Below are 16,039 nucleotides of genomic sequence, written 5' to 3' on the forward strand. Positions count from 1 at the left end.
CAGATTAAATAAAACCACAAAGTGGAAAATACATTTTCTCCTTAAGCCTATTTTTTTAAGCATGATGAATGCTGTTTAACTATAGTCAGGAAGTTAGATGTTCCATTTTCATTAGTCTTTGATGTAACCAACCCCTTCTCAAAATACATAATGGGCTTAACATGTTCCTCCCCAGAGTCAGTTGTCTCCTGCAGTCTTCAGGAATGAATCTTTTTGTTGTGAGTTACAGCAGGTTTTTCTTGAACCAGAACATTATTATTATTATGTTTTTAATTATGTTTATTTTTTTTTTAAAAAAAAATTACAAATTGTCCTGGGAGTTGTGTTCTTCCTGATCTGTCTTATGATCACAGTTGGTGTTGGGTAAGATGGTGGTGAGATTCAAGAACCGCTGAGGATTTTAGGCAGCGCAAGTATGATCAATGTCCGCTCCTGCCAAGATCCACTATTAACAGCTAAGTATTCTCTTTTAACACACACACACACACACACACAATCACACACACAAAGAGAGAGACAGAGACAGACAGACACTTTAGTCTCTTTGCTTCTTTTCCTCCATTCTTTCATCAGTCAGAAGAAATGGAAGCAATAACACCACCAATGTAACCAACATGGGTACATCATGAATGCTAGAAAGGAGTGGGGTTTACGGATTAGAAGAGGCGGAGGACAAGGGGAGGGAGAGGAAGAGGAGGAGGACTGTGAGGTCCTTGGTGCTTTCTGATCTTGGTTGTTTTCTTGCCAACATTTCATTACCCAACTAGGGAACATTACTCGTGATGTTACCTGGTGACGTTACCCAGTTGGATCATTCAAGAAAAGCACTAAGCTCAGAGAATATCAAGGATCCTACACGCTTAACTGTTATTTTGGGTTTTGGAAAACCTTGTCGGGAAATCTTCTGGTAGGAGTCGGGCATCTGCTTCCTAACCTGGTGTACCTTGAAAGCAAGGCAGAAAGCTTTCTTAGGATCTTTTGAGAAGCACCACCACAGAACACTACTAATAATGGCCCACTGCATGCTCTTCCTTTCCAGGAATTTGTCCAACTGGCCAAAACTTTGATTAAGGACCCACTTTTGCACAGAGAGATTATAAGAAAGGCACATGAATATGTCCTGAAGCATCATTCATGGGAGAAAGAAAGAAAGGTCTATCAGAACCTTGTTTTGAGGCTTCATGAAGGTTCTTGTATCAAACAACCATGAGTTACCAACCGCCATGGTCAACCAGGTTTTTGTCATCTTAATCATCGGATTCGTTTTCATTAAAGTTATTACTGTTGTGATTTTGTAGATTTTGTTCTCCTTGAGAGTCAAAAGGCCTGTAGTAGACTTTTACAGCCTGGCAGCCTCCAGAAGCATGGGACCTCTGTTCCCATAATCCCCTACCAGTCATTACCAAAGGACTATGGGAACTGACCTCAAACACATTATAGAACTCCAAGTTGAAAAAAAATCCTAAAGATACAATCAATCCAATGTTTATTGTTGAGTGGAAACACTTTATAGATTTTTTACATGAAGCATCAGAAATTGAACTTATGATTTATGGCTTGGATGATTAGAAAGAATAGATTATAGGAAAAATAGTTATGGTGTAGCCTGCAGAGCAAGGGGTAAATTTATAATTTTTCTTATAAATGATGTAGTAAAGAAAATCAGAAGTTATTTCTATATATTTTCTTTCACTCTTTGCGTTTTAGTTCTTTGATATTTCTTTAATCTTTCTTTCTTTTCCTTTTTCTCTTAATCTAAAAATTCTTAATAAAATTGTGTGCATCAAAACCGTATGCATACATAATGAGTGGAATATAATTGCTAGTTTAGAAGTAGATATAATGTGAAATTTTTGAAATGTTTTTCAATTTTTTGATTTCTTCGTTTTTTGTATATTGTAAATGTGGGTTTTTTTGTCTTTGTTGGTGTATGGTGTGTTTTTAACACGAAATGTAAATAAAGATTCATTTATTTTAAAAAAAACCGTATGCATATAGTGCATTAAATAATCTGTCTGAATGATAGTGGATAGTTGAGGTTACAGTAACAAATAGTGAATATCTGCATTGTTTGGGGGTAATTTCACCAGCATCTGTATATAGATATCTGTTGTGATTCAGGGTCAGCCTGTGGGTTCGGCAGTTGGGTCGGACGACTCTGAGGAGGAGGAGGGGGGTGTTGAAGAGCTTGCTGAGGGGGTTGAAGAGCTTGCTGATGAGAGCCCTCAGCCAGGCCCCTCCCACCTGGTCACGACGGAGACCCAGCTGTGTGAGCCTGACAGCGTGGATGAAGATGACCCACAGCTGGCCCTGTTCAAGAACGCCCGACGCAGGAGGCAGTCAATCAGGAGTAAACAGAGGAAGGCAATGGGGCACCTCGGAAGGAGGCAGAGAGAAGCCACGCCCTGAACTGTTTAAAAGGGGAATGCGTGGGAGGGCTGGTTTGCTGAAGGCAACCGCTTGATTAGTTCCTGTTTCATAGCTCCTGTTTCATGGTTGGTGTCTTGTTTTGCTCTGTTTTATCTTAATAAATTTGGCAGGCTTAATTCCAGCCTCTTGCCGTTTGTAAAGGGGTTGTCCCTGCCTTTTCTGCAGGGCCGGTAGCAGGCTGGTACAGAACAATATCCAGATACTCAATTATGGAAATCTAGAGCATTCTATGAACCCCTATCTAGAAAAAGTGAATTAAGCATCAACCCCCAACAAAATTATTCGACTCTTTGCTGCGATGGATTTACAGCTCGTTAATTTCACACATCTCTAGAAGGGCAGAACTCAAATTTAAACCTAGTCAGCCTGTTTTAAATCTGCAGCTGTTTCCAGATGGAAAGAAAGAAAAATTACAACTTTAAACGGGTTTTTTTTTTTGCTTGTCTCAGTACAAAGAAGGGGGATGAAAAAATTTTTAATTTCCTCTTCTTGTCAGCTGCAGTTGCAGCGGTAGTTTTACACACACATGTGCCCGCACACGCAAACCCCATTCCCTGCGGTGGGTAATAAATGAATTGGGCTCTATTGGTCCAAAATAACCAATAAAAAAGACGTTTCCGTCTTGAAAGCAAAACTAGATAAAGGCTACGTATTAGAGACAGTCTTTTGATGATCTCCTGCTGGTAACACACTGAGAACGCGGGCCGAGGAGGGGCAGGGGAGGCGAAGACAACTCAACACATCTGTTGAGCGGAGATCATCTTTAGCCCGACTGATTTTATTTATTTATACATTTCTGGGGAACAGTAGATAGCTCAAAATGCAACCAGCTTTCTGGAAATTCATTTGTATTGGGTTACGTAGAGCGATTTCTTTGGTGTATTATTCCCAAATTCTAAAACCCCTTAATCATTACCGCTGTTCGATACGCGTTCATAAGATTCGTCTCTCACCCCCCCCCCGCCATCCCAAAAAAGCAATTAAAGGAAGACCTTTCGGCCCATAAATCTTAGCAGAAGCGTGATTCATTTTTCATTCACGGTAATGCTGGCGGGTGTGTGTGTGTGTTGTTTTGTTTGTTTTTACACTTACAAGCAAAACCTTTCTGTTGTTTTTTATGTTGCTTCAATAAACCCCACTGATCTTGGCCTTGTGTGTTGAAATATTCGTTATAGAATAGGCTAACGAAAAGAAGGATTAGGGGTGACGTGATAGCAGTCTTCCAATATTTGTGGGGCTGCCACAAAGAAGAGGGGGGGGGTGTCAAGCTGTTCTCCAAAGCGCCTGAAGGCAGGACAAGAAGCAACGGGTGGAAACTCATCAAAGTAAACAACGAGAGATATTGAGACTTTGGGGAAAAGTGCAGAGAAGAGCAACTAAGACAGACATGTCAAACACAAGACCCGGGGCCCGGATCCGGCTCGCGAAGTGGTTTCATGCGGCCTGCGAAGCCATCCTGGAAACAGTGAGGGAACGGCCCCCACTGCCTTGGCCCTGGCCCAGAGACCCTCCTCCTGCCAGAGACCCTCAGATCTGTCCCACTCTTGCCCGGGCCCCCCCCATGGGCACCCTTGATGCGAACGATGTAGAGCTGGCCACACCCACCCAGTAGGCCATACGCACTCTAGCCACGCCCACCCAGTAGGCCACGCCCACCCAGGCCACACCCACCCGGCCCCCTGAGGGCAACCGCAATGCTGATGCGGCCCTCAATGAAATTGAGTTTGACACCCCTGAACTAAGATGATTAAAGGCCTGGAGATTAAAGCATATGAAGAAAGGTTGCAGGATTTGGGTATGGCCATTCTGGAGGAAAGAAGGACCAGACGGGACATGATAGCAGTATTCCAGTATTTGAGAGGTTGCCACAAAGATGAAGGGGTCAGCTTCTTCTCCAAAGCACCAGAAGGCAAGACAAAAACAAAAAAAACAACGAATGGAAACTCATCAAGGAGAGAAGCAACCTGGAATTAAGGAGAAACTTCCTAACGCTGAGGGCAATTAACCAGTGGAATAGCTTGCCACAGGAGGTTGTGGGCGCTCCATCACTGGAGGTTAAGAACAGACTGGACAGTCTCTTGTCTGCTTGAGCACGGGGGGGGGGGGTTAGACTAGAAGACCTCCAAGGTCTTCCAGCTCTGTTACAGGTAGTCCTCGATTTACAACAATTCATTTAGTGAGTGTTCAAAGTTACGACATCACTGAACAAAGAGACTCGGGATCATTTTTCACACTTAACAACCGTTGCCGCCTCCCCATGGTCACGTGATCGAAATTCAGACAATTGATTCATACTTACGACGGCCACAGCATCCAGGGATCATGTGATCCCCTTTTGCAACAGTTGGACAAGCAAAGTCGATGGGGAAGTCAGATTCACTTAACAACCGGGTGACTGACTTAACAACTGTGGTGATTCACTTTAACAACCGTGGCAAGAAAGATTGTAAAAGGGGTCGTAAAATTCACTTAACAACAGAAGTTTGGGCTGAACTGTGGTCGTAAGTTGAGGACCACCTGCATTCTATAGTTCTTCTCTAGGCTGGTTTTTCAGCTGGACTAGAGCTCCCATCTTCCACAGCCAGTAATGGTTATGTTGGCAGGGAGGGTACAAATAATTGTACCCTGGATGTTTGAGTTCATGCAACGGTGTTTTCCTTGTGCAAAACGTTTAAATAAATAGAATAAAATTAGGTATTTAAATTCCATCTCGCCCCAAAGAGCGACCTTGAGCTTTCGATTCAGAGACAGGATTGAAGTTACAGCTGCCCCCCCACCCCCACCCCCGACACATGTACATTTTTAAAGCTTGTTTTGTCGGCTGCAAAAATTATCATTCCAGGTTGCTTGTCAGTCCACCGCATCCCCCTTTGCTCCTCCTATTTTTAGCAAGGCCAAAAACTCTCATGGTGCTATAATTATCCCAATCAAATGCATCAAGCTGGGAAAAAGAAATCCTGCTCCATTGCCTTTCTGCAAATCAGATCCAGGTGGACGTGACGGGAGAAAAGAAATTCCCAAATGCTTTGGGAGGCAATTTGACATTTTTGCCAGAAGTGGGAGAAAGAGGATTGGGCATTATTGCTGGGGAAGTTGATGTATCTCCATAAATTTTCAAAAATGTTGGGCTACGAGAGAGGGATGGGTTCAAAGTCACCCAGACAGCTTTCAGGCCCAAGGGGAACTAGAACTCACTCTCTCCTGCTGATTGGGCCCAAAGTCACCCAGCTGGCTTTCATGCCTAAGGCAGAACTAGAACTCCCAGACTTCTGGTGATTGGCCCAAAGTCACCCAGCTGGCTTTCATGCCTAAGGCAGAACTAGAACTCCCAGACTTCTAGTGATTGGCCCAAAATCACCCAGAGAGGTTTCATGCCTAAAGTGGGACTCGAACTCACAGTCCCCAGGTGATTGGCCCAAAGTCACCCAACTGGCTTTCATGATTAAGACAGGACTACAAGTCACCGTCTCCTGGTAGCTAGCCCAAAGTCAACCAACTGGCTTTCATGCCTAAGGCAGAACTAGAATTCCCAGACTTCTGGTGATTGGCCCAAAAGCACCCAGACAAGTTTAATGCCTAAGGCGGGACTGAAACTCACTGTCTCCAGGTGATTGGCCCAAAGTCATGCCTAAGGTGGGACTAGAACTCCCAGACCTTTGGTGATTGGCCCAAAGTCACCCAGACAAGTTTCATGCCTAAGATGGGACTAGAACTCCCAGAATTTTGGTGATTGGCCCAAAGTCACCCAGACAGGTTTCATGCCTAAGGTGGGACTAGAACTCCCAGACTTTTGGTGATTGGCACAAAGTCACCCAGACAGCTTTCTTGCCCAAAGCAGTACTAGAATGAATAATCTGGCACAAAGGCACCTGCCCTGTTTTCATACCTAAAACAGGATTAGCATTCAGTCCCTAACTGGGTGCAAACTGGAACTTGTCAACCCCACCCTTGAAAGGACAAGCCCAGGGAGAGTGGACATCCAGCGAGTCAATCAAAAACCAAAACGAAAGCCAAGCTCTCTTAACATCCTGGCCAAGTTTTTCATCCAGTCCTTGTGAATGCCACTCCCTGCCTGCAGAAATGAAATTCAAAACTAGCGAATTTTCAGCGTCTCCGAGGCACCCTTTGGCCACAACCATAGAAAATGTGAGTAGCAAAAACACCGAGAAATGTAGCTTGTAGGTCGGATTTTGTAGAAAGGACATTTTTCCCTCCCCAGGGACCCTCATTGTAGACCATATGTTCCTCCTTCAGACAAAGCTAGGAGATGCTCATTCTCAATTCATAATTTAGTGTCGTAGGACATTCAAACGCCGTTCAGCTGGGCAAAGGCGTATTACACAGCAGCGTTATTGCTCTTCCCTCGGTTGACGAGAGAGCGTGCATCTTTTGATCGGCACTATTTTGGGAAGCCACCGAAGCCAACCTACTACAAAAGCGCGGACGGGGAAGCTTCAACCAGGTGGTTAGTCAATGGCTGCTGTCCAAATTAAGTAACGCTCTGATTATGATTGTTTTGAAGTCACGTAATCCAGCGGCCTTTTGGAATTCTTTGAACTCTGCGGTTGAAAATGCAGGAGTGAGCTGCGCTTTAAACTCTGGAGAGGTGAACGTCAGCCAAACAGATGAATAATCACTGACGTTTATGAAATGGTGATTTATTTTTCTTCATACTCTTCCCCTCCCCTCCCCCCTTTTCTCCATCTTATCTTTTCTGCAAAAGGAGGAAAAAACCTCTCCATAGAACAACTGACCTGAAATAACAGGCAGGGTTGCATTTTTGCTCAGCAACCTGCTGTTTTCAGAGGGTGTTTGGATTTATAATGCTGCAGGGGACGATAGCCATTAAGCTGAGAGTTGAAGAATTTATCCTGGCAAGATTCTGTTTATTATGTGTAAGAGAACAAAGATCTGGACACTGGAATTGTTCTACGTCATTCTTGGGCATTGTGTACAGCTCCGTAACACAACCTTGAGATTTTTTTTTTTAAAAAAAATAACACAACAGGTGCTCTTTCAATACAAAGCTTCCAGGACTCGCTCTTTTTCCTGCATTTATCCCCAGCGTACAGTCCCTGTAAATTACAACACCCAGTGAACAGTCGTAACATTTAATTGCGGGAGATATTTAAATCTTGTCAATTGAAGGCTTTGCAAATTACCAGCTTCCTGGTGGTTACCTTCTTTCTCCTCCCTCGAGAGGGTGAGAAGCTGGTCATGATCAATAAATTAAAGGAAGGCTCTCTTTTGCCTCCCTTTCGATTAAAAAGAAAAAAGAAAGAGGGAAAAAAAACCTAGCTCGGTTGTTTATTACCCTTATTACATTATCTGTGGCAGCCAGGCAGAGACAAGGAAGGGAGCGAGCCAAGTGTCAGGATACTCCAAAATTTAATGAAGTGGTTCCAAATATTAATGGAGGGATTGAATAATGGAAGTGCACATTTTCCGGGGTCCTCTGACAATAACTATAAGGAGGCCTCCCAGAAGCTGGAGAGATGGATTGACAATGAGAAAGAGCCACTCTGGCATATTGCAAGACCAGGAATAAATTTTGGCAGTGGTAAATGGAGATATCATTTTAATTTGGTCGCTCTTCAAGTCTAGGAAGGGAAGAAAGTGGAATACGATTACTTTGATCCTTCGTGATGGGCCATCTGGTTTTCACTTACTGGGAGAAACATGACATAAGCCAGGCCATATCGGTGGGTTTTTGTTAGGTCTGGCAAGACAAGAATTTGGAATCTACTGCATGCCAAAACTGGGAATTGCAATAGCAATAGCACTTAGACTTATATACAGCTTCACAGTGCCTCTCTAAGCGGTTTACAGAATCAGCCTGTTGCCCCCAAGAATCTGGGTCATCCTTTTACCAACCTAGGAAGGATGGAAGGCTGAGTCAACCTTGAGCTGGCCAAATCAAACTGCTAGCAGTGGGCAGAGTTAGCCTGCAATACTGCATTCTAACCACTGTGCAGGAAGGAAGGAAGGAAGGAAGGAAGGAAGGAAGGAAGGAAGGAAGGAAGGAAGGAAGGAAGGAAGGAGAAATAGCACTTAGACTTATATACCGCTTCACAGTGCTTTACAGCCCTCTCTAAGCGGTTTACAGGGTCAGCCTATTGCCCACAACAATCTGGGTCCTCATTCTATCGACTTTGGAAGGATGGAAGGCGGAGTCAACCTTGAGCCAGTGAGACTCGAACTGCTGAACTGCCGGCAGAATTAGCCTCTAGTACTGCATTCCAACCACTGCGGCACCGTGGCTCTTAATAAGATTTACGATGGATTTTTCAAGGCTCAGGTGCTTATTCCCAAAGCATGGCAGTTTCATGTAAAGTCACCTTGTGGCCCCAAGTCCCCTTGTGTAGGGGAAATGGCGGCATAAACATTTAATAAATAAATAAATAAAATGTGGTTTACCTCTATGGGTCTCTTGATGGCTGAACCACAACTCTCACCGAGACTGGCAGGACCAGCTACCGCATACATAGAAACAAGGCACAAACCCAATACTCCTTTGCCCTGATGACGTTCCCTACTTGGGTCATGAAACATCTTCAAGAAAATAACCAAAACTCGGAGAGCATCAAAGACTCCACAGTCTTCCTCTTCTCCTTCTCCTCCTCCTCTCCACAAACCCCACTCCCTTCTAGCACTGATGATGTTCCCTACTGGGGTAATGAAATGTCTGCAAGCAAAGAACCCTTCCATTCTGGTATTTTTCTAAAAGGGGACTTTTCAGCAAGCATTAGGACAATTAAATTCCTCAAGAGCTGTGGAAATCCAGCAAGCTATTTTGAGCTCAAAAGTTATGTGAAGTGAAAAATGTTGCCAGTGATCAAACGCAGGAAGGGAGGACAAGGATGACACGTTCTCACAGGGTGAGAAAGAGCATAGCAAACTAAGGGTGTGTGTGTGTGTGTGTGTGTGTGTGTGTGTAGATTAAAACCAGAAAGTAGACAAGATAAATCTCTTCCCTTTGACTCTGCAAGATTAAGTTTTAATCTTTCTCTCCTTTGGCCCGGACTCCAGCTGCGAGGACTGTCCCACCCAATGATTGGTAACTCATTTGAGAGGTAACCAATGCTGCCTTTTCCGATCTGCACAAAAGCAAAGAGAAAAGCCTTTGTGTCAGATCTGGAAAGGAAGCTAAACCACTTAGACCTCTAGGAATATTTCATTCACCCAAAAGTCAACCTAATTTTTCCGAAGCCTGCAAAACCCAACCTAGGACCTACATTCCAAAGACAGTTGGCAAATGATAATAATAATAATAATAATAAAAACCAGAAGGCGAAGATGGGAGTCTGAAAATGGCTTCTCCTTCTCCTTTCTTTTCATGATAACACCATTCTCAACATGGGCTAGTGGTTAAAAATAAAATGCAAAACCAATTCAACTTCAGAATTCCCAAGAAGGTAACTGGCACTCATGAGGCCAGCTAGCACTGAGGTTGTAACCTAGTTGGGTCATAAAATGTCTGCAAAATACAACCAAGCTCAAAGAGCACTAGGAACCCCAGAGTATGTATCCTCCTCCTCCTCCTCCTCCTCCTTCTAGCAATGATGTTACCCAGTTGGGTCTGTGAGAAAACAACCAAACTCAAGAGAGCACTAGGGACCCCAGAGTATGTCTCCATCTCCTCCCCAAACCAGCTTATATCTCTCCTATTCTTGCAATATTGGGATAAACCAGACATGTCAAACACAAGGCCCGGGGGCCAGATCCGGCCCGCGAACTGGTTTCATGCGGCCCGTGAAGCCATCCTGGAAACAGTGAGGGAACGGCCCCCACTGCCTTGGCCCTGGCCCAGAGACCCTCCTTCCACCAGAGACCCTCAGATCTGTCCCACTCCTGCCCAGGCCCCCATAGGCACCCTTGATGCCAACGATGTAGAGCTGGCCACGCCCACCCAGTAGGCCATACACACTCTAGCCACGCCCACCCAGTAGGCCACACCCACCCTGGCCATACCCACCCGGCCCCCTGAGGGCAACCGCAATGCTCATGCGACCCTCAATGAAATTGAGTTTAACACCTTTGGGATAAACCATGGTTCCAGGAGAACTTTTAAGCCAGGTCACCACCTCCTTTTGCCTGCTGAACCACATCCAGAGTCCCATCAAATCACATTTTGGGCTAGGAGAGCTGCCAGCGAAAAGATACTCTTAAAACCCTTTTATTGGGTAAGAAAAATACCAGGAAGGGGAAAAAATCACATTAAGTTATTGCTTGGATGAGGAAAAAAATATATATTTTCACCGTGGACCAGGTCCGTCATCTGTCTTTCAAGCCATGCATCCACCTATTACAAGACGCAAATAATGCCAGTTTGTGGTGCTAGGAGAATAGAAAGTTTGGCTGAGGTCTTCGATCGCTTTTTAATCTTTTTATTATTGCTTGCCACGCTTCTATTTTTTGCTATCACTTTTCGCGATCCCGTCCTGTGTCACTACTGAATAGGAGACCACGCACGTTCAAATAAATAAGCAAATAATTAGGAAGTCAAGTGCCTAATTACACAAATGTTGCCCTACTCTAGTCACGATCAACGTGTTGTGATTCAGGGTCAGCCTGTGGGTTCGGCAGTTGGGTCGGACGACTCAGAGGAGGAGGGGGGTGTTGAAGACCTTGCTGAGGGGGTTGAAGATCTTGCTGATGAGAGCCCTCAGCCAGGCCCCTCCCACTTGGTCACCACGGAGACCCAGCTGTGTGAGCCTGACAGTGTGGATGAAGATGACCCACAGCTGGCCCTGTTCAAGGACGCCCGACGCAGGAGGCAGTCAATCAGGAGTAAACAGAGGAAGGCAATGGGGCTCCTCGGAAGGAGGCAGAGAGAAGCCATGCCCTGAACTCTATATAAGGGGAATGCGTGGGAGGGCTGGTTTGCTGAAGGCAACCGTTTGAATAGTTCCTGTTTCATAGCTCCTGTTTCATGGTTGGTGTCTGTTTTATGTTAATAAATTGGGCAGGCTTTATTCCAGCCTCTTGCCGTTTGTAAAGGGGTTGTCCCTGCCTTTTCTGCAGGGCCAATAGCAGGCTGGTACAGAACACAACGTGTTTCCCCAAACTACAGTCTGCCTTACCCCAATTTAGATCTTTTTTTGGGGGGGGGTGTCCTGAATTTCAGGGAACTTGTTGACTGAGTCTTAAGCCTAGCTCGAAGCATCTGTCATAGCTTCTCATTTGAAGTTTGTTCTATCCCTTTCAACACACACACAAAGACACACAATAACAGAACTCCGCTAAGAGCTGCAAAACACTGCTGGGGTGCTTGTCTCTTCTCGGCATCGCTTCGTTTCTGTTTCATCCATTACCTGAACGAAGCGTGAAAGCACTTTGCGCGCTGACTTACCGCGGAGTGTGTGAAGTCCATTTGTCTTCATCATTAACTAGCTGGAGAGAAGGGGGAAAAAAGAATTATTCTGCTCCTCAAATGAATCTGTTGCTTGCCTCGAGTTCGTTTTCCAGATCAATGTAGATGATTATTAACTAGCGGTTTCCCCACCACCACACACACACTTTGGGTGACTAATCTCCAAAAGAAAAGATTGGCAATCCTTTCTGAAAGCATCAAGAAATTCCCTAGGAGTGTCTGTGGAGATTCCCAGGTCCTGGTTGCCTCAAATTGGTCTCAACTGTTGTATCAAGAATGAGGAGGAGGAGGAGGAGGAGGAGGTGTTTCGCTTCTCATCAGGACAAGATTCAACAGTCCATCTGCATTTAAAAGACAAAGACCACTCTTTCAAAGACAGCATTCCACATTCTGGACAGAGAGGACCGCTGGTTTGAAAGAAGGGTCAAAGAGCCCATCTAGGTCAAAACTGAACAGCCCTCTCTCAACAGAGGGGGAGGGATATGACATCATCTATCTCCAGTCCACAACCCCGTCCTTTCCGCAGTTCCAAGAAGGCTCCACACCCATTTGCCCCATTCAGGTGACCCTGAAGACACAGATAAACCTCCAGGTAGCTTTAACGACTCGCTAAAAGGATGCAAATGACCAGCTGTCTGCAAGGAGTATAAATCCTGCCATTCCCCACCATCCAGTCAGAGCTGAAGAAGCTTCAGGGATGAGAAGCAAAGCATCTCCAAAGAGAAGCAAGGAAGTCCAGTTGTCTTGTGAAAAAGCATCTTTGGGGCAACTATGACCTGGATGATGGAGAATCCCCATGGACATTTCGCTTCTCTTCCAATAAAGTTCATCAGTTCATCCAGTCCCATCTGGACAAGATCCAATGGTCCATCTCCATTTGAAAGACAAAGGTCACTCTTCTGAAAACGGCAAAGTCCACATTTTGGATAGAGAGGACCGCTGGATTGAAAGAGGGGTAAAATAATTCATTTATGTTAAGACTTGAACGCCCTTCCCTCAACAGAAGGTGTGTGTGTGGGGGGGGTTGTAATAAGACACCACCAATCTCCACTTTGCAACACAGCCCTTGCAACAGTTCAGAGAAGATTCCACAACCAATTGTACCCTGATTTAGGTGACCCTGAGGGCACCAATAAACCCCCAGGTGGCCTCAAGAGCTCTCAGAGAGAGTGCTAATAACCAGATGACTACATGAAATACAATCCTTCCATCTCCCACCATCCTATCAGAACATATCCTTCCATTTCCCCCCCCCCCATCAGAATTAAAGAGGATTCTTGGATGAGAAGCAAAACGTTTTCTTCATCTTCATGTTCCTCAAGAAAAAAACAAAACAGTCCGGTTGCCTTTTGAAAAAGCACCTTTGAAATTTCCCAGGACTTCTGAAACATTTGCTTTGGTCTACATCCTACTTTAGATTCCGTTCACACGTGCAAATCCTTCATCGGTGGTTCAAAACCACTAGGCATATGTGAGATATGAAACCAGTCACCTACTGTATCTGGGAAGTCAGCATTTTTATAAAGCAATGAAGAAGCACCAACCTTTTCCCATTCTGCAACGTCCAAAATGCTGGAAGCTAATCCTGATCGTTTCCACCTTGAATACAAGGATCTATCAAACTCCAAAGTTAACATTTCTGGTTCAAAATAAAAACTAATTACACAGAAGTCCATAAATCCCATAGAATAGAATAGAATAGAATAGAATAGAATAGAATAGAATAGAATAGAATAGAATAGAATAGAATAGAATAGAATAGAATAGAATAGAATAGAATAGAATAGAATAGAACAGAACAGAATAGAATAGAATAGAATAGAATAGAATAGAATAGAAAATGGAATGGAATAGAATAGAATAGAATAGAAATAAGGAATAGAATTAGAATAGAATAGAATAGAATAGAATAGAATAGAATAGAATAGAATAGAATAGAATAGAATAGAATAGAATAGAAATAAGGAATTAGAATAGAATAGAAATAAGGAATAGAATAGAATAGAATAGAATAGAATAGAATAGAATAGAATAGAATAGAATAGAATAGAATAGAATAGAATAGAATAGAAATAAGGAATTAGAATAGAATAGAATAGAATAGAATAGAAATAAGGAATAGAATAGAATAGAATAGAATAGAATAGAATAGAATAGAATAGAATAGAATAGAATAGAATAGAATATGGAATGGAATAGAATAGAATAGAAATAAGGAATAGAATAGAATAGAATAGAATAGAATAGAATAGAATAGAATAGAATAGAATAGAATAGAATAGAATAGAATAGAATAGAATAGAATAGAATAGAATAGAAATAAGGAATAGAATAGAATAGAATAGAATAGAATAGAATAGAATAGAATAGAATAGAATAGAATAGAAATAAGGAATTAGAATAGAATAGAATAGAAATAAGGAATAGAATAGAATAGAATAGAATAGAATAGAATAGAATAGAATAGAATAGAATAGAATAGAATAGAATAGAATAGAATAGAATAGAATAGAATTAAGGGATAGGATAGGATAGGATAGGATAGGATAGGATAGGATAGGATAGGATAGGATAGGATAGGATAGGATAGGATAGGAGTAGCAGAGTTGCAAGGGACCTTGGGGGTCTTCTACTCCAATGTGCTACTCAGGCATGAAACCCTATATCATTTCAGTCAAATGGCTGTCCAGTCTCTTCTTAAAAACTTCCAGTGTTGGAGGATTCGCAGCTTCTGGAAGCAGGTTGTTCCACTGATTAATTGTTCTGTCAGGAAATTTCTTCTTAGTTCTAGGTTGCTTTGAGTCAGACCTGCTCACATCCATGAGATATGGTGGCTACGTCTTCTAACTAATCCCCCTACAATTTCTGAAATGGTAGGGAGTGTTTCAGAAAGGGGGAGATAGAAAGGGGGAAAGAGAAAGATGCTTAAGAAAGGAATCTTTCCTTCTCTGATCATCAAAGAAGTCCATAAGGAACTTTCAAAGATGACCATGAATGGATCCAAAGGAATCTCAGGAGTTAGAAAGCAAGGAAACACATTTCCAATCCTGAAAACGTCACACTAAAAGGCCTGTGAAACCAGATCGTTACCATTATTATTATTTTTTGGGACACATTTTCACCTTTGATCCTGGGCCAAATTATTTACTTACAAACCATCCTATCTTGATTTCTGTGGGACACAGACCGGATCGGAACCAGAACAAGACAAATCTGAGAGAACAATATAAGCTCTCCAATTTTGGGGGCCCCTAAAATTTCCGCATTGCCAAAGCTGCTGCAATTCTAGGGGAAATAAATAAAAAGGAGTCTGAATGTGACAAATGGCCACAGAATTTTATTTAATTAAAAAAGGGGGGAGCTATCACATTCCCCTTGGTGAAGGCTCACGTTGCAATCTTTCCTACTAAATCATAGATCCGTTAGTAAATCCTCCTTGCAAGAAAAAACGAAGAATGAAAGAAAATAGATAAATACATTCCGCATTCTTTGGCACTATTTCTGGAGAAAATTAGAGAAATTAGAGGTACCAAATTAAGTCCAAATTATGATTTTGGCTCTGCTGGTCCTTGTTCACATGTTCTCCTCCATCTCATCATGGATTGAGATATGGCCTTCAACTTTTCCATTTTTCCCTCCCACCCATCCCTCCCCAAAACATAAGATCCAGATGACAAATCTGAAATACTGAGAATTAACCAGCTTGAAAGCATCTAAACCAGGGGTAGGCAACCTTGGCTCTTTTAAGACTCGTGGACTTCAACTCCCAGAATTCCTGAGCCAGCCATGCTGAGGGGAAAGGGAGAGTTTCCAAGCTGAGCTATGCTGGCTCAGGAATTCTGGGAGTTGAAGTCCGCGAGTCATAAAAGAGCCAAGGTTGCCTACCCCTGATCTAAACCATACATCAGGATTTACTTTTTTGGCCTTGATTTGGGAGGATCAGCTAAAATAATGAGGTCTTATTTGACTTCTCCTTATTTAATTTTTTATTTCCCCTTGTGGGTTGGCTTCAAACACCTCTTCAAAGACCCATTCCATATATATATTTGTTATCTGGGATTTTGAGTACACTCTGGAAGTTTTCCACGATAACCCAAGGAGCCAGATTTGGGTTGTTCACCAAGTTCTCCCTCTCTCTATGCTCTTTGTTCTTGACTAGTATCTCAACATAAAGGCAGAAAGGTGAGTGGAAAAAAAGAGATAGGAAAGAAAACAAAATCTTTTTCAGATGTATTG

General features: G+C 43.1%; 1 protein-coding gene across 3 annotated transcripts in view; it reads left to right on the forward strand.

Annotated features, from left to right (window-relative positions):
- Positions 1-3,559, forward strand: part of GLT1D1 (glycosyltransferase 1 domain containing 1) — a 34,673-nt gene extending 31,114 nt beyond the window's left edge. For all 3 annotated transcript variants that reach the window (XM_081339142.1, XM_081339144.1, XM_081339143.1), the window contains one exon: positions 1,040-3,559. In XM_081339142.1, the coding sequence (XP_081195268.1) occupies positions 1,040-1,210 (171 nt within the window). In that variant the 3' untranslated portion in view covers positions 1,211-3,559. The remainder of the gene's footprint in view (positions 1-1,039) is intronic.
- Positions 3,560-16,039: the final 12,480 nt, after the last annotated feature.

This window comes from Vipera berus (assembly GCF_964194415.1).
Source record: "Vipera berus genome assembly, chromosome: 14".
In the NCBI taxonomy this organism is placed as follows: Eukaryota; Metazoa; Chordata; class Lepidosauria; order Squamata; family Viperidae; genus Vipera; species Vipera berus.